Source organism: Geotrypetes seraphini, chromosome 3 (genome assembly GCF_902459505.1).
Source record: "Geotrypetes seraphini chromosome 3, aGeoSer1.1, whole genome shotgun sequence".
Taxonomy (NCBI): domain Eukaryota; kingdom Metazoa; phylum Chordata; class Amphibia; order Gymnophiona; family Dermophiidae; genus Geotrypetes; species Geotrypetes seraphini.
Genome location: NC_047086.1, coordinates 320445155 through 320471347, shown reverse-complemented (window position 1 = coordinate 320471347; position 26193 = coordinate 320445155). Strand labels below are relative to the sequence as shown.

General features: G+C 42.6%; 1 protein-coding gene across 1 annotated transcript in view; it reads right to left on the bottom strand.

Annotated features, from left to right (window-relative positions):
- The window catches only part of EIF4A3 (eukaryotic translation initiation factor 4A3), a 77117-nt gene extending 51255 nt beyond the window's left edge, over window positions 1-25862 (bottom strand). Inside the window, exons 1-4 of the mRNA XM_033938294.1 lie at window positions 25598-25862; window positions 14081-14153; window positions 5961-6027; window positions 1553-1615 (exon numbers count right to left, since the gene is read on the bottom strand). Coding sequence (XP_033794185.1) covers window positions 1553-1615; window positions 5961-6027; window positions 14081-14153; window positions 25598-25763 — 369 coding nt within the window. The 5' untranslated portion in view covers window positions 25764-25862. The remainder of the gene's footprint in view (window positions 1-1552; window positions 1616-5960; window positions 6028-14080; window positions 14154-25597) is intronic.
- Window positions 25863-26193: the final 331 nt, after the last annotated feature.

The following is a 26193-nucleotide window of genomic DNA, read 5'->3' as shown; positions in this document are numbered from 1 at the left end:
CAGTGCACTTTTTCACTGTCTGTACTGAGGCTCTGTGGATGACATCACCCACATGTGAGAATATGTTGCCTGCTTGTCCTAGGATAATCAATTTTCTTCAACTGGTTTGAGAACCAAGTGTTTATGGAAAGGTTATAGGCTCCAGTTATTCTGTGTGCACATAAATAAAAAATATTTTAAAAATTTCCTTTCTCGCTTACATCCTGCAGATCTGAGGGCATTACAAAAGAACACTCTTAATTTACACTAGACAACAACCTAGACCAGGGGTGTCAAATGTCAGTCCTCGAGAGCCACAATCCAGTTGGGTTTTCAGGATTTCCCCAATGAATATGCATGAGATCTATTTGCATGCACTGTTTTCATTCCCTCTAGGAACGACATTTGACACCTGATCTAGACAAACAAAATACTATCAAATAACAAATATACAAATGCAGTAATATAATGTAATAAAACAAGCATTGCATCAAAACATGGTAGCTTTAGAAGCTACCAAGGGAAATGCTGGATGTGTCATTAACTTCATGGAATATTCATTCAGATAAGTATTTGCTATTCTTTTGTGGACTTTTGTTTGGGCCACCTGAGAACTTTACATTACATTGTGTGCAATTGGACCCAGATAGGATATATATATTGAATTTTTATTCACATTCCAAGGTTTGATTACACAAATATTTTTGCATGAAACACTAAGCACTTTAATGGAGGAACGACATGATGTGAATTTTCAGTGACAATATAGCTGATCACAGCTTAGATTTGTCATTCTATATGTGCTGGGAAAGCACTGTTATTCACCAATACCTCCTCTTATATAAATAATATTAGTGAAGCACAATATTCTTTTGGGGAAGTTGTCATTGTTGTTGTACTTGTAGAGTTTTAGCTCCCCTATTTCCGGATTATTGTTGAATCTTAGCGGTAGTCAAACTAAAAGCCATGAAATTAATAAGTATTGCACTCATAAGGAGACCCACTGACATCAAGTAATCTTTCTATAAGTTTATTACTGAAGGCTGCAGTCAGCAGAGGTACATCCATTCAACAAGAACTGCTCATTTTCCAGGACAGAAAAAGTACAGGAATGCCCAACTCTGAAGGACTCTTTAAAATAAAATACATGTAACCTGTAACTAGAGAATGACACGGTGACTAAATTCATCACCGTTCCCATCCCCTGCAGATAACCACGGGAAACCATCTTCATGTCATTTTTTTAAGGAGAGAGGAAAGAATCAGGGTATAATTGGGCACAACCACTGACCCGCAAGCTTTGCTTTGAAGAATGCTGGTGTAGAAGGACCGAGGTTGAAATAGACACTAGAAAATGACATGGGACTATTTCCCACGGTTATCCGCGGGGACAGGAACGGTGATGAATTTTGTCACCGTGTCATTCTCTACCTGTAACCCAGCTTTGGGTATTCAGAACCCTGTGTAGCCTAGTTAACCAGAATAAGGCTGAATGAAGATTTTATAGTTGTACTGACAAGGTTTCAAAGAGCAGCTAATAAAATATGGTTTGGCTCTCTCTTCATGCACTCACTTTCTGGATCTGTCCTGCCAACTCTCTGGTAGGTGCCAGAATCAATGCTTGTGTTTCACGAACCTGAGGAATGAAAAGAGAAAGGATTGAAGTACCAAGTTACTAAAATCTGTGTTCCTTAACCTTACATGAAAATGAAAATTACATTTTTAACCTTTTTATTCACATCTTAATTATAATGTCCAGCATATGTTATTATAAAAAAAATTACTAACATGTAGTTAAACATTAGATAAGAAGTGAACACATAAAGAGATTATGCTAATATCTTTTCTAATAGATAGGTGTGTCATTCTGGACAGTAGCCCTCTTCAGTTTGTATCAAAGCAGGCAATAGCCCTATATAGGAAAACATAAGAAGGAGGGGTAAGAGGGAGATCTTGATGAGGTATGCCTATTAGGGGACACCAGCTGTATGTCCAAATAATTTTTATTAAAGTCAAGAAAACAAAGGCAGTTCAAACTTTCAATTTTCATAGGAGACAACTATACCCCCTTCCCCCCGCCCCCCAAACACTACCCCCTCCCTCCCAACTAGAGTCATTCTCTAAACAGCAATACAATGGACTATTAATGTGGAGGTTAGCAAACACAAGCATCAAGAATTCAAAAGGCAACTCCGCGCCAGAGGAGTCATAGTATTAGGGACACCAGCTGTAAAAATGAAAGTCTCAGTTCTATACGTCGACTCTTGGAATGCGCTGAAAGAGTAGAAGCTCTCAATGATGCCGATGCATGCTTGGATGGGTAAGAATGCTTTTGCTTCTTAGCTCTCCTGTCTGACCTTGATGATGGTACTGGTGGCGATGTTGACCAAGGTGTTGAAGTTGATGCTGGCTTCAGTGCCAAAGATGGTCTTTGAGGTTCAATATCTTGATGTGGTGGACATCCTCAATGCTACTGATGCTGACCCGAAAAACTTCTTGAACTGGAGCTGCCTAGCCTTCAGTGATCTTTTTTGAAGTTGAGAGTAGTGCTTGCAAGTATCTACCCGGTGGTTGGGACTGAGGCACTGAACACACCTATTATGTGGTTCAGTGACTGAAATGGTCCTGTTGTACCGAGTGTACTGCTTAAAAGGCCTTGACATTGAGGGAAAAACTGCCGATGCAAGATTGAAGGACTCAAGGGTCCTGGGAGGTCGAGTGATCTCAAAGCCAAAAAAGGCTTGATGCTCCCAGCCTGGAAAAGGTCCAAAGGCCCCAAAAATGGAAAATTGAAGAAAATGAACATGGATTGAAAGGAAAGTTAAATAAAACAAATTATGATGAAAAATACAAAACGGGAAGGCACAAAAGGGTAACATGAAACATGGTTTTGGAGAGACTCCAAAAATAGAACTTCTCAGCTCTGCGGAAAACTGAGAACTGATGGTCTTGCAAGCCAACATCAGGTGGGAAGGCACTGGCACATACATGATAAAAAGACAGTCTCGAGACTTTGAAAAGATTTAAAGTGACAGTACTCTTTTTGCACTGTCCATACTGGGCTCCGTGGACATCACCTCACATATTAGAATATACTGCCTGCTTTACCTGGGATAACACTGATATGGGTAATGAATTGTTATGACTGTCTCCCTCTTGATTCTTTCACCTTACCCACCACTCCCTCCTTCTGTGGGACTATCACTGAAATGCTTTGATATTTCACTTACATATACTAGCAGTTGTCAACATTTGATTATTTCTGATCTGAAGGAGGGGGGTTACCTTCGAAAGTTAATCAAACAATGCACTAAGTTAGTCCAATATATAGCACAGTTACTTACCGTAACAGGTGTTATTCGGGGACAGCAGGCAGATATTCTCACATATATGGGTGACATCATCCAAGGAACCCAGCATGACTGCCTTTCCACTCAAAGAGGCTCGCGGTACCTCAATTCTGTAAGCAAGCCAAAAAGCCAATTGGGGAGGTGGGTGGGATGTGAGAATATCTATCTGCTGTCCCTGGATATCACCTGTTACGGTAAGTAACTGTGCTTTATCTTGGGACAAGCAGGCAGCATATTCTTACATATGGGACTCCCTAGCTTACTGCAATGGGATGGAGGGAGAGTTGGTCAGTTAAGAGAGTAAGTATTATAACACTGCTTGGCCGAAGTAACCATCCCTTATGGAAAGAATTCCAGACAGCAGAGAGAGATGAACGTGTGAACTGATGACCAAGGAGCTGCCTTGCTCTGATGTGTAATGAACACCGGTACCTTGCGGCTTTGGAATGGCATGTGTAGTGGGCCAGTACAAAGGAGTCTATGATAGCATCACCATGCAGTACCGAACTCCCTTTGGATAGAGTTCATGCAGAGTCTTGAAACATGCACCGGTTCTAGTGACTCAATATCTGGTACCATAGGTGCAGTAGGTTGCCTCGAAGTGGGTGACCTTGACAAAGATGCACATCATGGAGGAGAAACAACCTATGAAGCTGAAGAAACAGTGGTGTCGTTATTTGGTCTGCATCAAAAGACTCGATGCTGTTGAGACCTAAGACACCTTGAAGCATGCCCTAGTACCAAAAGCTGAACATCCGGTTGTCTCGGAGATGATGACATCGATAAGAATACATACCATAGAGGAGAGAGAAGCTGTGAAGCTGGAGAGCGATGACATCATTGTATAGTCTGCATCAAAAGACTTGATGCTGTTGAGACCTACACCATCTTGACATATGCACCAGTACTATAGGCTCCACAGCCGATACTATCGGTGTAGCAGGTTGTATCAGAATGGGCGACCTTGATGAGTATGTATACCATGAAGGAGAGACAACCTGCGAAGCTGGGGGAGCGGTGGCATTGTCTTGTGGTCTGCAGGGACTGACTCAATGCTGTAGAGACCTGCAATGCTTATTGAGATGAGGAAGTATGCACCAGGACTATAGGCTCAACAGCCGGTACCATCGGTGCAACAGGTTGTCTCTGAATGGGTGCTCTTGATGTGCATGTACAACCTGTGAAGCTGGGGAGCGGTGGTGTTGTTTTGCAATCTGCATCTACTGACTCGATGCTGTAGAGGCCTGTGACACGTGCTGAGAAGAAGATGACTTCGAAACTGGCTCCCCTCCGATTTAACTTCTTCTGAAGTCGATGGCTCTTGATGGAGCACTGTTGAAAAGTGGAATAACAAGCAGAAATGGGACTCGGTGTTAAGGCCCTAAAAACTATCAACACCAACTATAAGGGTCGGTGAGAACAACAGCACTGCTTAAAGCCCATAAAATGCATCAACATGACCGGAAGAAAGAAGATGGCGAAAGTAACAAACTGAGAGAAAAACCTGCCAAGAAAAAACTCTGAGTGAAGAAAAACAATATTAACTAAGAAATAAAGAACAAAACGCGAAAGCAACGCAGACTAAATGGAGTCTAGTCAAACAGTACTGCTTCGCACCGCAGAAAACGAAAAACTGAGGTACTGCGAGCCTCTTTGGGTGGGAAGACAATCGCACATGCGTGGTGCGGGTAGTCACAACTCTTAAAATTTAAAGTGATAGCTCACTTTCCAGACTATCCATGCAGGGCTCGTGGATGACGTCACCCATATATGAGAATATGCTGCCTGCTTGTCCTAGAATAAAAGGTATTACCTTTATTCCTTTTGTTTTATTTCTATATATTACCTTTATATGTAAAATCTCTTTTCTAAATATGTCATTTGATCTGGCAATTTGTGATTAAACAGCTTCATGTATTTTATTGAAAGGAAAGGGGTTGGGATTGATATACCCCCCTGTCTATGATTACATCATTATATATAGGTACTTATGTTGTACCTGGAGAAGTGGGAATTAAATGTCTCTCATGGTTCTCCTCTAATCAATAGGCTATTCCTATACTAATAGCCTATACAATATAGGCTATTCCTATACTAATAGCCTATACAATAGGCTATTCCTATACTATTTGAGAAGTCTAAAAATGTACCCATGTTACAAAGACCAATGTTACCATTAGCACCTATATACATTTATAAAATAGGCTTCTGGAACTAGCCTCAATAAATGTGCAAAATGTTCACCTGCTCAAAAAAAAAATAAAAATGTAAATGTGTGTGCAATACCTATGTATTTTGCAAAATATAAGCATACATCCAAACTATGCCTCTAGGAATCTCTATACTCAGATCACATAAAGCAGGTGCCCTCATTCTGCGCACCTTCTTTTACATGCAAATGCAATTGCACAATCTTATAAAAATCATGTACAACAGGCTTTACAGGAAATATAGGCTTTAAAAAATTACCTCCAAAACATATCTTGATGTAGTTCGCATACTTCATTTTATAAGTGTGTTCTGATTTTGTTTTCTTTAACAAAGCAAACAGGATCAACTCCTTCGTAAAAGCTTTATAGCCATGCTAGAGTTTTAACCATCAGAAATATAAAGAAAGAGTAAGTCAGTTACCTGAATGTCCAAACACTGGAGCACAGATACACAAAATGTTGCTGTCTTGCCGGTACCAGACTGTGACCTGGAAGAAAAGAGGACTGTATTTTCAATTGAGGAGGCTTAGTATACAGGTAAGAAAATCAACCACACGTGAAAGAAAGTAAACACACACCATATGTAGGGCTCTAGAATGAAATTATAGTTGTGCTTCATTTCTCATATAAAGGGATTTTACAGTTCTGGATAGAGACATAGGACATTCAAACTGACTTCCAAAGCAAAAAATGAATTCCACTATATTAACTGAAATTCCCAGATAACCATGCTCAGAAAATCATGTACGGGGAGCCCCCATATCAGCGGATTCTATATCTGCAATTTAACTTATCAGTGGTTTACCGGGGGCTCTCCTGTACTGCACACCCCACCGTGCCCACAGCCTCCCCCCTACCCCCCGCCAACATAGTTAATCAAATCTTCACTGGCAGCAAGCATCTCCTGCCTGCTGCTCACGCCAGCCTGAGCTCCATCCTTCTGAAGTCACATCTGTCTCCAGACATATTACTTACATACATGGAAGGAGATATTGCTATTTGATAATGTGTAAAGTATATACATTTCTGAATGTCGATATGTTTTTGTGCCTCAATCTGGGGCAGTTGGCAATAGTTTAACGAAGGAACCCAATTTAGATTCCCTAAATTTGACCAATTTCTTGGAATCTTCTCAAGAGATTTATTATTAACTTGAACATGAAAAGCACTGAGCATTAAGATGAAATCTGACTGAAATGGTTTTAAGACCCGAGTTGGATAGATGAAGAAGGTACTCCAACACTGAAGAAACGGGAGAGGAAGAAGCATCTTGATGATAAAGATCGCACCACGTTGAAAACCATGTCCACTTTTGTTGATAGCATTGTTGTATGGAAGGTTTCCGAAATGCATCCAAAATGGCTTTGACAGGATCAGAAAGATCACTGAGTGTTGAACTCTTGCTCTGAGCTCCAACTGATTGATATAGAGCTTCTGTTCTTAAGCAAAACAGTGACCTTGTGTCTGGAGACCGTCCAGGTGAGCACCCCAAGCTTACATGGGCAAATCTGTGGTCAGAACCTTTTGATGTGGAGGGATTTGAAACAAAAGTCCTTTGGAAAGATTTGACAAATTCATCCACTGCTGAAGAGACTGACACAGCGATGATGTGACAGTAATCTTCTGCGAGAATGGGTCAAGAGCCTGAGACCACTGATATGCCAGACTCTACTGAGCTCTCCTGAGATGAAGTATCGCAATGGGGGTAACATGGACTGTAGAGGCCATGTGACCTAACAGTCTCATCATTTGTCTGGCTGAGATGGATGGAAGATGATAGATTTGATTGCAAAGTTGAATGAGGTTGTCCTGTCTTTGATTTGTAGAAATGCCCTGAGTTGTATGGTGTCTAGTAGGGCTCCTATGAGCTGTAGTTCAGTACTCTACATTTTCAGCAAAGTCAGTTTAGGTCAGAGGTAGGCAATTCCGGTCCTCGAGAGCTAGCGCCAGGTCAGGTTTTCAGGATATCCACAATGAATATGTACGAGATGGATTTGCATGCACTGCCTCCTTGCGATGCAAATCTATCTCATGCATGTTTATAGTGGATATCCTGAAAACCTGACCTGGCTCCGGCTCTTGAGGACCAGAATTGCCTATCCCTGGTTTAGGCAATAGTGTAGCCTTTAGAGCAGGGATCTCAAAGTCCCTCCTTGAGGGCCGCAATCCAAATCGGTTTTCAGGATTTCCCCAATGAATATGCATTGAAAGCAGTGCATGCATATAGATCTCATGCATATTCATTGGGGAAATCCTGAAAACCCAACTGGATTGCAGCCCTCGAGGAGGGACTTTGAGACCACTGCTTTAGAGTCTCTATTAGAGTTCTTATATAAAAAGTGTTTTGTCTAGATTAGTATTTTAGGTTGCATTTCAGAGCATAAGACCAGATTAGGGCAATTGAGAAAAGTATTTGTTTAGTGTTTAATTCCCACCCACCCTCCCCAGCTCTCACCCAACCCTGGCTTGATTTCTTTTTTTAAGGCCCTTCAACCAATTAAAAGGCTAAAAAGTAATTAGCTAATCTCTAATTAGCTCTTAAGAAATAGTCTAAAAAATCCCAGGAGGGTAACCTATCAAGTACAACATTACAAAATAAAAATTAAACATTACCATAACCTAACATAAAACTAGCAAATCTTAGGGAACCTAAGGGGCTCATAATCAAAAAAAAACAAACGTCTAAAAAGTGGCCTAAATAGGTACTTGGATGATCAAAAAGCCTGATCGTCCAAGTACACATAATCAAAACTGGTTTTAGATGTATCTAAAACCAGGGTGTCTGGTCAAAAGCGCGCCGGGACAAAGGCACGCGCAGACAACTGAGCGCAACGTGGAGGCGCGCGCCGAAGAAAATGACTGTTTTAAAGGGCTCCGACGGGATGTGTGGGGGGGAACCCCCCCACTTTACTTTATACAGATCGCGCCACGTTGTGGGGGGTTTGGGGGGTTGTAACCCCGCACATTTTACTGAAAACTTCACTTTTTCCCTAAAAAACAGGGAAACAGTTAAGTTTACAGTATAATAAGGGCAGTTACAACCCCCCAAACCCCCCACAACGCCGCCGCGATCTGTATTAAGTAAAGTGGGGGGTTCCCCAACAAAACCCCCTGTCGGGAGCCCCTAAAAACACTCTTTTTCTTCGGCGCGCACTTCCATCTTGCGCTTAGTTGTCGGTGCGCAGCTTTGTCTTCGGTGGTTTTGTCTATGAACCAAAACCAGTTTAGGCCTTTCCCCTGCCTCTAAATGCATAGAGCGAAAAGAAGCATTTTTAGAGGAGGGGAAAGGACAGTCAGTGGGCGGAAGGTGGGCCGACCTAGACCTAGGCGTGCAGCAGGTATAACCAAAACTTTAGGCAGGTTGCCTAGTCGGCACTTATAAGTTTTGACTTAGACCAAGTCAAAACAGGTATAAGTGCTGAAAAAGGGTTGCTGGTGTGGTATACAGACCTCCAAGACAACCGGAAAACATGGACGCAGAATTAATTGAAGACATAGAGAACATAACTCTACGGGGCGACACTGTACTGCTAGGGGACTTCAACATGCCTGATGCAGATTGGAACACATTTTCAGCAACAACCAGCAGCAGCAGGAAGCTTTTGACCTCCATAGAAGGAGTACATCTCAGACAGATGGTAACGGAGCCCACTAGGGACCAGGCGATCCTAGACCTGGTACTCACCAACGGGGAAAGCGTCTCAGAGGTTTCAGTGGGAGATACATTAGCCTCCAGCGACCATAACATGATATGGTTCAACCTTGGGAAAGGATCCCCTAAATCAATTACAAAAACAAAGGTACTCAATTTCCGGGGCACCGACTTCACACGCATGGGAGATTTCGTTCATCAGACGCTGCAGGACCAAGCAGAGACCGGCAATGTGGAAACTATGTGGTCATACCTGAAATCATCCATACACGAAGCAACTAATCGCTACATAAAATCAGTAGATAAACGGCAAAGAAACAACAAACCCCAATGGTTCACTGGAGAGATCTCGCACCTCATTAAAGAAAAGAAAAAAGCATTTCTTTCCTACAAACGTACGCAAAAAAAAGAAACTAAAGTAGAATATAAGACCAGATCTGCAGCAGTCAAAACAGCAGTTAGGGAGGCCAAACTTTGAGTGGAAGAAACTCTGGCAAAAAACATTAAAAAGGGGGACAAATCCTTCTTTAGGTATATCAGTGATAGGAAAAGGAACACAGACGGTATAGTACGCCTTAGACAACCGGACGGAAACTACGCAGTGGCGGACTCCAAGAAAGCAGAACTACTAAATGAATATTTCTGCTCAGTCTTCACCTGCGAGGCACCAGGACATGGACCACAGTTGAAAGAGAAACAAGACGTGGATGACCCGTTTCAGAATTTTGAGTTCACACCTGGGGACGTCTATAACGAACTGGCAAGACTCAAGGTGAGCAAAGCCATGGGACCGGACAATCTACACCCAAGAGTGCTCAGAGAATTGAGAGATGTTCTGGCAGAACCGTTGGCAGTGCTCTTCAATCTTTCACTAAGTACGGGGAAAGTACCGTTGGACTGGAAAACTGCCAACGTCGTTCCTCTACATAAAAAGGGTTGCAAGGCTGAGGCTGCGAACTATAGACCGGTAAGCCTCACCTCAATAGTGTGTAAACTCATGGAGACACTGGTTAAGTATAGATTGGATACGATCCTAAACGAGGAAAATCTCCGGGATCCCAGTCAACATGGATTCACCAAGGGTAGGTCATGCCAGTCCAATCTTATCAGCTTCTTTGACTGGGTAACAAAAAGACTGGACTCAGGCGAGTCCTTAGACGTCGTGTACCTGGACTTCAGCAAAGCGTTTGACAGCGTCCCACACCGCAGGCTGCTGAACAAGATGAAATCAATGGGGTTGGGAGAGACTCTAACTACATGGGTCAAAGATTGGCTTAGTGGCAGACTTCAGAGGGTAGTGGTTAATGGTACTCTCTCTAAAATGTCGGAAGTGACTAGCGGAGTGCCACAGGGTTCAGTCCTGGGCCCTCTCCTCTTCAACATATTCATTAGGGATCTGACTCAAGGGCTTCAAGGCAAGGTAACCTTATTCGCTGATGATGCCAAACTATGCAATATAGTAAACGACTATAATCTAAAGGATGCTATGGAGCAAGACCTGCGTACTCTAGAAAGCTGGTCCTCGATCTGGCAGCTGGGCTTCAACGCCAAGAAATGTAAGGTCATGCATCTCGGAAACAGAAACTCTTGCAGAACTTACACCCTGAATGGAGAAACTTTAACCAGAACTACGGCAGAACGAGACTTAGGAGTAATCATCAGTGCTGATATGAAAGCTGCCACTCAAGTGGAGAAGGCTTCATCTAAAGCACGGCAGATGATAGGTTGTATCAGGAGAAGCTTCGTCAGCAGGAAGCCTGAAGTCATGATGCCATTGTACAGAGCCATGGTGAGACCTCATCTGGAATACTGTGTGCAATTTTGGAGGCCACACTACTGTAAAGATGTGCTCAGAGTTGAATCGGTTCAGCGGATGGCCACCAGGATGGTCTCGGGGCTAAAGGGTCTCCTGTATGAGGAAAGACTGAGCAAGTTACAGCTCTACTCTCTCGAGGAGCGTAGGGAGAGGGGCGACATGATTGAGACATTTAAGTACATCACGGGACGGGTCGAGGTGGAAGATGATATCTTTCTCCTGAAGGGACCCTCGACCACAAGAGGTCATCCGCTCAAACTCAGGGGAGGGAAGTTTCGTGGAGATGCCAGGAAGTACTTCTTCACGGAGAGAGTGATTGAGCATTGGAACAAGCTTCCAATGCAGGTGATAGAGGCACACAGCGTCCCAGACTTTAAGAATAAATGGGATACCTATGTAGGATCCCTACGAGGGTCAGCCAAAGGATAGGATCACTAGGGTATAGACTTGAAAGAGCGGGGCAGTAGAATGGCATTCTTACAAATCTACTTAAATGGGACATTAGACTTAAAAGGGAGGGTCGATGGTGTGGGCAGACTTGATGGGCTGTAGCCCTTATCTGCCGTCATCTTTCTATGTTTCTATGTTTCTATGTTTCTACAGCAATGATCATAACAGGAGAGATGGCTCATCTCCCATGCTGCGATCCAGCCTTCCCCCTCCCCCGACAACGATCAAGGCAGGAGGGAGCCCAAGTCCTCCTGCCCCGCGGCACCCTGATGTTCCCCGACTGGATCAGGGGCAAGAGGGAGCCCAAGCCCTCTTGCTCTAGCAATCCCCAACCCCACTCCCGTTTACGATGGGGCCAGGAGGGAGCCCAAGCCCTCCTGGTCCGGCGACACCCCCTATCTAAACTAAACTAATCTAAACTAAACCTTAGGTTTTTATACCGCACCATCTCCATGGTCGTGGAGCTCGGCACGGTTTACAGGGATTGTAATAAGAAAGGAACTCCAGGGAAAGGGTTAGATGAAGATCGGAGGGAAGAAGAATGTTAGAGAGCTAGGATGTCAGAGAGGAGGGAGAAGTTAGATTTTAGAGAAAAGCCAGGTTTTCAGATGTTTGCGGAAGGGCACTCAGGATCCGAAGGGGAGAGGTGAGGTTATTCCAGAGCTCGGTGAATCTGAAGAGGAGGGAAGTCCCCAGTTTTCCTGGGTGGGAAATGCCTTTTAGTGAGGGGAAGGATAGTTTCGATTTTTGGATAGGTCTGGAGGTACTAAGATTCCAGGAATTCCAGGAAAGTGGAATTAATGGAGGAAGGATGCCGTGGAGGATCTTGAAGGTTAGGCTGATGCATTTGAAGTGGACTCTGGAAGTTATCGGAAGCCAGTGAAATACGGGCAGGAGGGATCCCAGGCCCTCCTGCCCTCGACGCACCCCCACCCTGACCCCTCGATTCCCCCCACCCCAATCCCCCCCTACCTTTAAATCAGTGGCCGGACGGACGGGTGTCAAGCCCGTCCATCCTTCAGGCCAGCCATTCGTTGAATGGCTGGCCTTAGGGCCTGATTGGCCCAGGCAACTCAAACCCTGCCCACAGGTGTGGGCCACCTCTTAACTTCATCCTATGTCCTCTTATTCCAGAGCATCTTTAAGTCTGTCACCATACACCTTATGACGAAAACCATGAACCATTTTAGTAGCCTTCCTCTGGACAGACTCCATCTTTTTAATATCTTTTTGAAGGTGCGGCCTCCAGAATTGTACACAATATTCTAAATGAGATCTCACCAGTCTTATACAGTGGCATCAATACCTCCTTTTTCTTACTGGCCATACCTCTCCCTATGCACCTTAGCATCCTTCTAGCTTTCGCAGTCATCTTTTCAACCTGTTTGGCCACTGCTAATCGCAAGCACCACTTTTCAATAAGTGGCAGGTATCCAATCATTCATCGGTCACAGAAAAAAAACTCCATATTCATTATTTCTTCAAATAATAACTCACATTTCCCTCAATCAGCAGGAAAGATTATTTGGAAAAAGCAAATGTCTTAGCACAGAAAAGTAATTATGACCCAAAAAGTCTAACAAAAAGGTCAAGCATGCTCATAAAGTTCCAACCTGTAACAGAAATTGCATAGCATTATCCATCTGTATATTCACATCCTAAATACCATTATGCCGTGCATCAAATATATAAAAATAATAATAATGATAGCCACTTATCTAAAGTAGAACACTGTTGTCCATTAGTTCTTTAAGTACAACCGGGTTCATATACAGGTATAACGAATCATCACCATCTTCATAAACTTGCTTAAGTTGACAACAGCCATCAAATATTCTCAATCCCAACAGTTTATTATCTTCTTCACATCTCCGACCAAGGATAAGGAGGAAATTAGGAGGAGGAGCAGGATCCCAGGAAACAGATCCATTCCATTTTCACCTTCTCTGTCCCCTAACCTCCTCTTGTACGAAACCGCGCTAGCGTTTTTTAGCGCAGAGAGCTGTGCTGAATGGCCCGTGCTGCTCCCAATGCTCACTGAGTTCCTATGAGCGTCAGGAGCAGCGCGGCTCCCCACGCTAGAAACTGCTAGCACGGTTTTGTAGAAGAGGGGGGTAAGTGTTCTTAATGTTCCAAGCCCTCGAAAGCAGAAACTTCAGCCCTGGACTAAATGTGTAGCTCAGCACTGACAGCACACAGCAACAGCTAAGAAGATTCTCATAACTTCATCTGCTCCTAATGAAACTAAAACTAAACCTTAAGTTTGTATATCGCATCATCTCCACAGAAATAGAGCTCGGCACGGTTTACAGTAATTGGTATAGAAAGAAACTACAATGAAGAATAGAAGGACTTAGAAAGAGAGGTTTAGAGGGAATTAGTAAATCGATGAGGGAGAAAATGTCACACTGGACTATCTTCAGGCAAATGTCGGTTGCATACCATTCTTTGTTTAAAATAGGTACATTCATTGTAAATAAATAACAGAATTTTCTCTCAAAAAGTGGCAACCTCTATAAAATTCCGTTTAAAATGTAACAGACCATAGAACACAGGAGGAAGAATTTATTATCCTGAGTTCCTGTAGCTCTCAACCTTTATTATAGTAAAAAATTATACTTACTGTGCAATCACATCTCTTCCCTTGATGATCTGCTTAATAGCTCTCTGCTGGATAGCTGATGGCTTCTCAAAACCTGAGGGGTGAAAAATAAAAAAGAAATGAGGAGGTAAAATTTAGTCATACCTCTAAATTCCTTTCCATGTTAGTTGGGTAGATGGAAGTAGAGAAACTGAACTTTATCAATGACATCACCAGTATAACCTGCTAGTGGCGCACTGGAAGGTACCAGTATGCTTTTACCAAATTCAACCACTCCAATTATAATGAATCACATTTATTTTTTTCCTTTTATTTCCTCCTCCCCCCCTCAAGAATAGCACTGGAGAGAAAAGCAGGGAACCCAAAGAATCCCAGTTACTGTAGTCTTCCTGAGTGAGGGTCTCAGGATGGTACTTTCCTTGCCCAACTACAGAAAAGGAAATTAAAAGGTATGATACATTTCACCTTCCTTAGCATTTGGGCTGAGCTACTGGGATGTGCTCTAGCAGTCTCACTAGGAAGGGGAAGACAAAATCCTGAAGTCCAAATGGGCTCTGGCTAGCACATTAAGTATGTAATACGTCACAAATGAATGAAGCAATAACCACGTCGCTACTTTGCAAATACCCTCTGAGAAACTATCTGTGCCTCTCTCTCAAATTCACAGCAATTCTGCTGCATCATAACATTCATTCAAATTTGGCATCTTTGAAACAAAGGGATGAAATTCATCAATTTTCAGGGTCAATTTTAAAAAGAGAGTCTGCCTATATCTTCCTAAAAGCAACACTAAAAGAGAAAATTCTACTGTATAAGATATACACTTCTCCCTCCGTGTTTGCGGTTTCAGCATCGCAGTTTCAATTAATCACGGTTTTAGCTTGCTGGATCCTCCCCCCAAATTACATCAGCTTGCACAGAGAAATCACCGATTCCAAGCGTTTACAGAGAAAATTGCTGATTCCCAGCACTTTTTTCACCGTGTTTTGCCTCTCCTTCAAGAACAGACCAGGTCTCCCACCATGTTATTCACGGTTTCACCACATTCACGATGGTTTTTAATAGAAAACAGCGAATACATTTGAAAAAGTTATTCGCAGTCTTTCTGTATTTGCGGTTCTGCTAATCCCCTATCATAGCGAATATGATGGGAGAAGTGTATACCTTTTGATTTTGCAGTACTACTGTCATAAAAATGTACAAAAGCACCTCAAAAGTTAGGAATGCTTAGCAGTGTGACATGCAATATTTGCATTTATGTTTGAATACCACTGTATTTCAAACTGTTTTATGCTTATCAAAGATTTCTAAAGATTCTACAGTATTGTTGTAATATGTGTTTTTCTGATAGTGAGTTTTGTGATTGGTGCTATATTTTGTGCTTCATTTGCTGTTCATTCTCCAGTGAAGGCAGCGCTGGGTTTATCAGTTGGTTGCTGCTATGTATAACATTTGTGTACCATTCGTATTTTCCAAGTATTAAAATAGTTTTTACACTCAGAATTGATAGGCTTAAGAAGGCCTTGTTGAACCTGTTATTATCAACCATTTTAGCCATTTGTTTATTATTTGGCTCAATTCACATGCTTTAGTCAGGTATTTAAAAATTTTTGAACCTGTGCCACGATATCCGATTCAGATTGTGTTTTTTGATTTTTAGGTTATAGATGTCAGACTTTGAAGAGGATATAACTTTGCCTCCCCTTTGTTTTTTTGCAGCAAAAAAAAAAAAAAAAGCTGCATTGAAAAGATTTGAGGATTTTACTGATCAAGAGCAGAAGCTACTGATCAGATGCTCAGGAACAAAGCAAGATCAAGCATCCTAAGTTTGCCTTCATCATTAAGGTCTTTTCCTCACTGAATATGAGTCTTTACAGAAGAATTGCTGTAATCCCTTTGGCAAGATAAATCATAATGTAGAGAGGCTTGGGATCCTGTGAAAAATAAACCCATAAACAGACTTGGGATCCTGTGGAAAGAAACCCACCGGTGGCTGTTGTTGCATGGCTACTGGGCATGGCCCCTATGATGATGGGGATGCTGGCTTGATCATTTTGGAAACCAGTAGTGGCAATTTATGCAACGATTAAATTAGATTGTGTATGTCTCTTTGTATGCCGTGAAGTGCTGACTACCTAACGAACTTGGCATTACATTATTTATAAACCACTTATATCCTAAGTGGTTTACAATGATCAGATACTCACGAGTTTTTCCCTATCTTGCTGGGCTCACAACTTAACTATGGTACCTGGGACAAAGGCGGATTAGGTGACTTGCCCAGGATCACAAGGAGCAGCAGTTCTCCAACAATCTACCTTATCATTGCAATATAATTTGTAACCCTGGTATCACAGCATCCCGTGGTTATCTTCATTCCACCAGGTCTCAGAGATGCCTGTTATATCTATGAACAGTTAGTGATAATTAACAAAAACACCAAACCAAGATGGTAGATAGTGGAGTACACTCATGAAGACCCCATAGGCAGGGAGGGATCCCCAGCCACGACAGGCGGTGGGCAGGAAGGCAAGATCCTCAGCAGCGGCAGGGGACGGTGGCTTCTACAGACGGACAGGAATATCCTCCACGGTGGCCAGGCCGTATACCCCCAACAAGCAGCCTGTGTACCCCTGAGGGTACACGGACCGCATGTTGAGAAACACTGACCTAGGTTTATATTTAGATGGGTTTATATTTGAGTATATACGGGAAATAAGAATAGAAAAAGACATAAAAACATTAGGAAAATATTATATATAGGTTGACCGTCTGGTCACAACAGAAATTAATTTAACAGAATTTTTGGAAAACACTCAAGATGTGATTCAGAGTCGGTCTACCCTGGTGATAACATGCATGAGTGAGATAGATAAAATGTTAATCATGAAATTTTACTTTAAAAATAGGTTAACTAAATTTTGTGGTGACTTAGTTAGGATTTTTCCTGATGTTTCTAGAGCTACTCAATTTAGAAGGAAAGAGTTTTTGAAGTTAAAGCTTAGAGTTTTGGCCTTAGAGGCATCTTTTTATTTAAAATTTCCCTGTAAATGTTTAGTTAAGTTACATGATGTTGAATATGTTTTTTGGGATCCCATTCAACTGCAACAATTTCTAGTTGCACGTGAGCAGAAATAGTATTACTCTTTTTGTATTGTTTCATTCCTAAGATTTTGAGGAGGAATGTATCCCTAAAACAGTAAGGATTGATACAAGGTTCGCGAAGGCGAGCTGAAAATCTTTCCTTTATCTTTTCTTTTACTTTTTCTTGTTGTATTAGTACCCTGCGCACCCCCCCCCCCCCCCCCCGTTTAGTGGGCTTAAAAAAGATTCATGCATGATGTAATTATGTACTTTGATTGTAGATTTTCTTTTTTTCCTATTATTAATGGATAATGTATTATTCAAATTATAATAAAAAAACTTATTGAACTTAAAAAAAAAGAAAGGAAAATATTATATTTTACAATACTCCTCCAGCATAGTCAACTGCCATCATGTCAGATATACACCTGAGAAAATAAATGTTTTCAAATCAGCTTTGAACTTATCGATGGAAGTCAATAACCAAAGAGATAGGAGTAGAGAATTCCAAATCTGTGGGCCGTTTATGGAGCTCTAACATGTTCATGAACAATTTCTCGATAAGTTGGAATTGAAAGGCAATTATGATTTGCTGATCTAAGAGTTCTTAAAGATTTGTATGGACTCAGAAGTCATACCAGATAAAGAGGTTCTCCCTTATTTAACACCTTAAAAATTAATAAAAGTATTTTATATGTAATACAATGATTTTTTTATTATTATTCTTTATTTATTCAATTTTAATTGAATTATAACATATTACATGCCTTAGGAAACAGAAAATAGCTATTGCATACAAGTTTTTTTAACACAAACATATAATCATGAAAATAATGCATCAAAAATGGTCATATAGCTAAATCCCACATAAGCCCACTATATAAGGGGAAGAAAATTGTCAGGAAAAAGAGGCACAACAAAATTAAGAAATAATACTAAACAATTGACGACATCTCAAATAGGACTAAATTAATTTAAACATCCTTCCTCTTTTAGCTAATCTCCTATTTCTTCCCTTTGGTCCCTAATCTGGACCTGTATCTTGCGTTTATTTTCAAGAAAAGCCTTTAATTGTTTGGGATCAAAGAAAACATACCTATTTGATTCATACAAAATTAAAACATTTACAGGGAAAATGTAAGAAGAAATCGGCTCCCAGGGATAACACCTAAGCATGCAACAACAAAAACTGCTTTCTTTTCTTGTGTGTTTACACAAACATCAGGAAATATCCACACATTTCCTCCTAAGAATAATTTATCATTATTATGAAAATACAGCCTCATCACCCAGTCTTTGTCAGACTCGAAAACAAATGTCATCAGGAGCATAGATCTCATGCTCTCTTCACCTAAGATGTTTCCAGTAACTGAGTGACATTTAAACTGTCCCAGGACAAATCTCCCTGGACCTGAGGTTGTCGTTTTTTTCGCTGGAACAAAGTAAACTCTGGAAAATGGAGGCACTGCTTCCTTAGGAACTCCCAGAACTTCCATCAGATATTTCTTAAGCAGTTCAATGGGAGCTATATTCTTGGATTGAGGAAAGTTAACAAAATGTAGATTTAACCTACGGGTATAATTCTCCATTTTCTCAACTTTATTTCTCAGTCCCACTAACCCCTGACTAAAAGTCAGTGTTTTAGTCTTACACTCTTTAAGATCTTGCTGGTTGTCCTCCATTTTTTTCTCTAACTCGGTAAATTTCACTTCCTGGGTGGTAATTCTGTTTTTTACATCTTGCAAAGAATTATCTACCAAAACATTGTTATCAGTAAAAATCTTCTCCAAGCGCACAGCATCCCAGATGGAATTGAGAGTGACATGAGCAGGTTTTATCATTGGAGATATGCTGTGCTCACCAGTATTCTGCTGCTGATCCTGTTTCACAGACCTGGCATTCTCTCAGGAGCGTGCACCACCCACGGCACCTTCGATATCCAAGGGGAGCTTAAACTCTGCTCCCATACTGATGCTCAATGCATCAGCGTCTCCTGTCAAGCCTCGAGTACTCCCCTCTGGTGATGAGGAATCCACAGGGTTTCCCTCTCCCTGTGGGCTCATCGAGAACTCAGTGCGCGGCTCAATGTCTGGATCCAAGGGCGGAAGTCTCTCCTCCAGGCTCAGTGTAACATCGAGCTGCCTCTCTGCCAGCACCTGATCCAGGGGGACATGCCATGCGGGTCACAAATCAGACGATGGTGGAAAGGGGAGTCGGAGAGGGCTCAGATGGGTAAGTCCTGACTTTCCCCTTCCTCTTACCCATCTACAGTGCTCCCCCGGTCATTCACGATCGGCGATTCACGGTCCCAGTCATTTGCAGTATTTTCTGACCGCGAATGACAGGGAAGGAGAGGGCAGCCGGAGCGCCGGCGAGTGAAGGAAATCACTCGCGGAATGCTCTGACCACCTCTTCCTGCTCTAAAGTCGAGCCTCACCAATCAGGAGCTGCGTGTCAAAGCAACTCCTGATTGGTGAGGCCCAACTTTAATGCAGGAAGAGGCTGTCTAAGCATACTATGAGTGATTTCCTTCACTCGCCAGCACTCCGGCCGCTCTCTCCTGCCGCCCTCTCCTGTCTCCCCCGCTGAAAACCGTATTCACGGTTTTTCAAGATTCGCGAATTGCTATTTCAAAATGTTAATTTTTTGAAGAAAAGTTCCCCAAACTTGGAGCCTCACAGCGTCCATCCTGCTAAGACACTATCTTGAATTTTCTCCATGTACTACAATGATTAATAGAAAGCCAATGAGCTACTTTCAAGAATGGAGTAACATGATCAAATTTACAAATATTATGAATTAAGTGAATAACAGTATTTTGTATAATCTGAAGTCTACAAATATCCTTTTGACGTAAACTTGCATAAAGAGAATTACACTAATCAAGTTGTTGAATGTAATGAATGTATCAAAATGTTCAAAGCATCTGGAAAAAGTAATGAATGGATTAATCTAGCAAAAAGTAATTAACCAATTTATAATATAAACAAGATTCTCATTAATAGACACAATTTCAGTGACAGAGTAAGATTCTATAGTATATAAAATTTGGATATCAGCAGAATAAACATACATTGTGAATTCCAATGATTGAGCCCAGGTCAAAAGTGCAAGCGGTAAACATTGAATAGAAGAGGAGATAGAATCAAACCTTGGGAAAGACCTAGCTCTGAACTAAAGGATATAGATTCAGTATCCTGTGTTATCAAAGTATATGAACAGTTTACCAAATAAGAGGTAAACCATTCCAAAACAGTAAGGTACCTAGTTCCTGAAGACACTCAAAAAAGAGAATGATCAATAATATCAAAAGCTGAAGACAGATCAAAAGAAATCATCAAAACATTCTTAAACTGATCCAGCGCCTTTTGAATATAGTAGCGATACCTATCAAAGTTGTTTCAGTGATATGATGATAGAAAAGTTGTCTGGATGTAACATTTGTTTTATCTACAAAATCGTAATTGTAAATGTACTGTTGCTTCAACAATTTTGGACATAAATGGAAGATTAGCGATTGGTCGATAATTACTAGGTTCTGGAATATCCAATTAGTTATTTTTCAGTTTTTGTTATAAAAAAAAAATCAGCTTCCACTTATCAGGAAAATATCCTCCTGTTTGAAGGCTACATAAAACCATTGAGTGTATAAAAGGAAGAAGAGATGAAAGAGATTGTTTAAGAAGAAAATAAGGAATAGGATCTGCTGGAGAAGTAGATGTACGAAGTCCTAGAAAATTGTTTTAAAGATGGAAGATTAAAATTTGCTTTACTACATAAAGTATGAACCAGATGTCTGATGAATATTTGTTGTAATAGTGTTCCTTATTCTATCAAGCAATCTTATTTTGGTAAAAGTTAGCTAAATCTTGAGAAGTTGGTAAAGAATGATTAAGAGGTTTAGCCAAATGACATGTTAATGATTTGAGCATTTAAGACTGAAGTATTCGGTGCATTTTTTATTTTGAGTAGTAGAACTTTTTGTTGAAATAATAGCCTGTTTGTAAGAACTAGAAGATGATTTATACAAAATAAGTATAGATTGAGTTTGATGTCAGAGCCCTCTCAGCCTCAAAAAAAGTTTTTAACCCCACAGGGGTTAAATTCAGGTCATGATAAGAGAAATTTCTAGACATTACATTTAAAAATATATTTCTGAATGTCAAAAAGGAAGATAAAAGACCGCATGAGGAAGCTGAATAGAAGGAAACAAAAAGGTGTCAATAGAAGGGTTCAAGGTGCACATAAATAACAGTACAGTTTTAAAAATGTCATATTAATGATTCAGAAACAATGCTAGAGTAGATGAAAAACACCAATAAGGCAGACCAAACAGGAAGGAATAAATATAAACACCAAACAACAGACTTACATAAGGAGAAGCCTCTAAAGTTTTCAAAGATATTACTGGCCCACTCCCACTTGGGAGTAAGGCCACATTAAAAAATATACAACCTCCCAAAAATCCCAACAACAAAAATACGTTCCCTACCCAGCCTTAACAAATCAAAGCTCAACCATAACATCTTCCTAGTGATGTATAAAAGAGATCCAAAAATGATGTCCATATGCTTTCAAAGTCTCATCAGTCCCTTCTTCTGGTAACATACGATACTAAAGAGCAGCTCTCATGCACTATATCAGTGATGGCTAACCTTTTTGAGCCCGAGTGCCCAAACTGCCGCACAAAACCAAAGAATTTCCTCAAAGTGCCAGCACGTCAATTAAACCTTAATAATACGATTTTAGTATCTAAAAACTCTTTATAAAGTTGCCTGAACTATGTAACATCATTTTTAAAGGTTGGAATCTTTGTATTGTCAGAGAATCAATTTGATTCACAATCCTTTGGTTTTCATTTCAATTTATTGGCAATTTATAATGTTTTAATGATTTCATTCATGGGCCGAATACACACATACTTTTCTCTGTCGCCGCACTCTTTGACCAAAAGATTTGTAAGCCTGCAACCACGTCAAGGTAGACTCTTTCAGCAGCTCCCCTCCCTCCCCCTTACCTTTGTGGCCAAGTCAAAATGATCTACCAACAATAAAATTTTAAAAACACAAAGCACGCTGTACGCAGAGAAAATGTTAATTATCATTTATATTCCGCGGGTTTTCAAAGAGGTCAAGGCAGATGACTTTATGCAATGTCACCTCAGTAACAACTATACAAAAATAGACAAATATTCCCCCTCCCTTTTTACTAAACCGCGATAGCGGTTTTTAGCGCAGGGACCTGCGCTGAATGCCCCACGCTGCTCTTGAAGCTCATAGGCTCCCTGCGCTAAAAAACGCTATTGCGGTTTAGTAAAAGGGGGCCATAGTGCAAAATATAGACAGCATATATAAATTCTCAAAACGGACACATTTTGAACACTAAATTGAAAATAAAATCATTTTCCTACCTTTGGTAATTTCATCAGTCTCTGGTTGCACTTTATTATTCTGACTGTGCATCCAATATTTCTTCCCTTTTTTCAGCCTCCTGTATGCTTTCTCTCCTCCAGATCTCATTCCCTCCCCAAACTTTTTCTTTGTTTCACCCTGCCCCCTTCTTTCTTTTTCTCTCTCTCCATACCCCCTTTCATTCTGTATGTCTGTCTTTCTCTCTCTCCGTGCCCCATTTTTCTTTGTTTCATCCAGCCCTCTTTCTTTTTTTTTTTTGGCTCCCTGTCCCCCCCTTTCTTTCTTTCTCCTTGCCCTCCCCTATGCCACCACCATTGGGAAAATGCTGCCACCGCCACTGGGGAATAGGCTGCCACTCCCGCTATCGGAACAGGCTGGCGCCGAGTTCGCCCTGCTTCTCTTCCCCACGGGGCCGACAAACTCTCGCCACTCGATGTCAATTCTAACATCGGAGAGGACGTTCTGGGCCAGCCAGGTAGCGATTGGCTGGCCCAGAACGTCCTCTCCGACATCAGAATTGACGCGGGTGGCGAGAGTTGGTCGGCCCCACAGGGAAAAACAGGGAGAACTTGGCACCGGCCTGTTCCCAATGGCGGCGGTGGCACTCAAGTGGCTAAAGAGACTCAGTTTGCCAGCCTAGGGAGAACACTGGAGGGTGGCCAGCTGTGCACCCCCTTGGGGCGTAAATCCGGGGCAGACCGCCCCACCCCCACCTTGGTATGCCACTGTCTGTACCTCACTCCCTCCCTATGACCAAAAATTCTCCTTTCTTCTATTCCCCGTGTACACAACCATCTCTTTCCCTCCATTCCTCTCTCCCAAGTCCTTGCCTTCTGTGTCCAAAAACACATTCCCTCCCCCACCTCAGCATCTCTTTCCCTCCCTTCCTCTCTCCCAAGTCCATGCCTTCTGTGTCCAAAAACACATTCCCTCCCACACCTCAGCATCTATTTCCCTCCCTTCCTCTCACCCAAGTTCATGCCTTGTGTCCAAAAACCCATTCCCTCCCGCACCTCAGCATCTCTTTCCCTCCCTCCCTCTCTCCCAAGTTCATGCCTTGTGTCCAAAAACCCATTCCCTCCCCCACCTCAGCATCTATTTCCCTCCCTTCCTCTCTCCCAAGTCCATGCCTTCTGTGTCCAAAAACCCATTCCCTCCCCCACCTCAGCATCTCTTTCCCTCTCTTCCTCTCTCCCAAGTCCATGCCTTCTGTGTCCAAAAACCCATTCCCTCCCCCACCTCAGCATCTCTTTCCCTCCCTTCCTCTCTCCCAAGTCCATGCCTTCTGTGTGCAAAAACCCATTCCCTCCCTCACCTCAGCTTCTCTTTCCCTCCTTTCCTCTCTCCCAAGTTCATGCTTTCTGTGTCCAAAAACCCATTCCATCCCCCACCTCAGCATCTATTTCCCTCCCTTCCTCTCTCCCAAGTCCATGCCTTATGTCCAAAAACCCATTCCCTCCCGCACCTCAGCATCTCTTTCCCTCCCTTCCTCTCTCCCAAGTTCATGCCTTGTGTCCAAAAACCCATTCCCTCCCCCACCTCAGCATCTATTTCCCTCCCTTCCTCTCTCCCAAGTCCATGCCTTCTGTGTCCAAAAACCCATTCCCTCCCCCACCTCAGCATCTCTTTCCCTCCCTTCCTCTCTCCCAAGTCCATGCCTTCTGTGTCCAAAAACCCATTCCCTCCCCCACCTCAGCATCTCTTTCCCTCCCTTCCTCTCTCCCAAGTCCATGCCTTCTGTGTGCAAAAACCCATTCCCTCCCCCACCTCAGCTTCTCTTTCCCTCCTTTCCTCTCTCCCAAGTTCATGCTTTCTGTGTCCAAAAACCCATTCCCTCCCCCACCTCAGCATCTCTTTCCCTCCTTTCCTCTCTCCCAAGTTCATACTTTCTGTGTCCAAAAACCCATTCCCTCCCCCACCTCAGCATCTCTTTCCCTCCCTTCCTTTCTCCCAAGTTCATGCCTTGTGTCCAAAACGCACTCCCTCCCCCTTTTGTGTTCCCCGTTTGTCTCCCAGCCCATCTTAGCAACTTTCTCAGCAAAATGTAGCTCGAGCCACGTAGGCTTGTCTTCTATTTCCTGCCTGTCCCGCCGCGCACACATAGCCGATCGGAAATCTTCCCCGACTTCAGCTGACGTCGGGGAAGATTTCCGATCGGCTGTGTGAGCGGCAGGGCAGTCGGAGTAGAAGGCGAGCCTCACGGCTCGAGTTATATTTAACCCCGCGGGTCCCCCATCGTCCCCGTTCAGCTCTCTCTCCTGTGCACCCCCTGATAGTACTGCCCTGATGGCGGCCCTGTGGTGCCAGCTGCAAGGCCTTCGCGTGCCACAGTTGGCACGCGTGCCATAGGTTCGCCATCGCTGCACTATATGGAGACCAATGTTGTCTTAAAAGCTCATGCCCAAACAAGATATCAGGAAAAAATAACGCACAACAAAGAATTATTACAACTATGAAAAGCAATACGTTCTCCAAAGTAAATGGAAAGGAGAGCAGTAATTCCACAAGGACTGGAAGGAATGAGGAAAGAAATACATGTCACCGGACCTGTGCAATGACAGCTTGAGATTTCTTTTTCATGCCTGAGAAACTCCCTACTTGTCCTGTTTGATTAGATTGTAAAGCTCTACTGAACAGGGACTGTTTCTTTCATTTTTAATGTACAGTGCTGAATACATCTAGCAGCGCTATAGAAAAACAAGTGGTAGTAGTACAGTATTTCTCTTCCCCAAATCTTTACGCTATGATCTTTCATTCAAGTCAGCAAGATTCTTTTTCTCCCCTGTCACGCTCTATCGCAAAGTCTCTTTTCTGCAACCCTCCCTGGCATGCATTCTGTCTCTAATCCTACATCTCTCAACCTTACTACCCCCTGCTCATTCTTACGCGCTATTATTCTCTAATAACCCCCTCTAATCTTGTAACAGGGGTTGAGATGGTCCGAAAGGGGCCTATTTACCCCGTATCCCCAAGCTCTACACTCCAGTGGGCCTAGTTCCCTGTCACTATGCACCCCGTGCCCCCCTTAGCCGCCCAAGCTCACCATACGCGTAGATACCACGCAGTAAGTCTTCGCGCAGACCCATAGTGTCGAACGTCGGGGTCACGTCCACCTCCTCGCTGGTCTCGAACTCTACCTTGGTCATATCCTCCTCCTTCAGCAGGCGCTTTCGCACCGTACTCCCCGTCCCCGCCACCGCCGCCGCCATTACAGCCGCACACACTCCACACAGCAAAGAACAAGAAGTAGAAAACTGGCCGCGATGGAGGACGCACCGGAAACAGACGGGTCAGGTGTCAGCACGTCGCCAACGCAATATCCGTAGAAAGTACAAAAGCAATTGTAGTGGCGCGGGTTCTCCCTTCTCACGTGCCCGAAGCCTAGTGGTTGGGGGCGTGTACGTTTAGTCTGAGATGTGCCGATTGTGATCTCATTAGAGAAACTTTTGGCTGAAGGAATGTTATTACATGAACCTTGCTGGTCTCAGTGGTACCTAGCATATATGACACCAGGGGCCCATCATTTTTTGCCTCCCCCCACCCATCTATATAAAAAATATTATTTTTGGTAACAATTCACATAACGCACAACAAGAGTGTACCTAGGAAAAGGCAGCATCTTAAATACTGCAGTGAGCA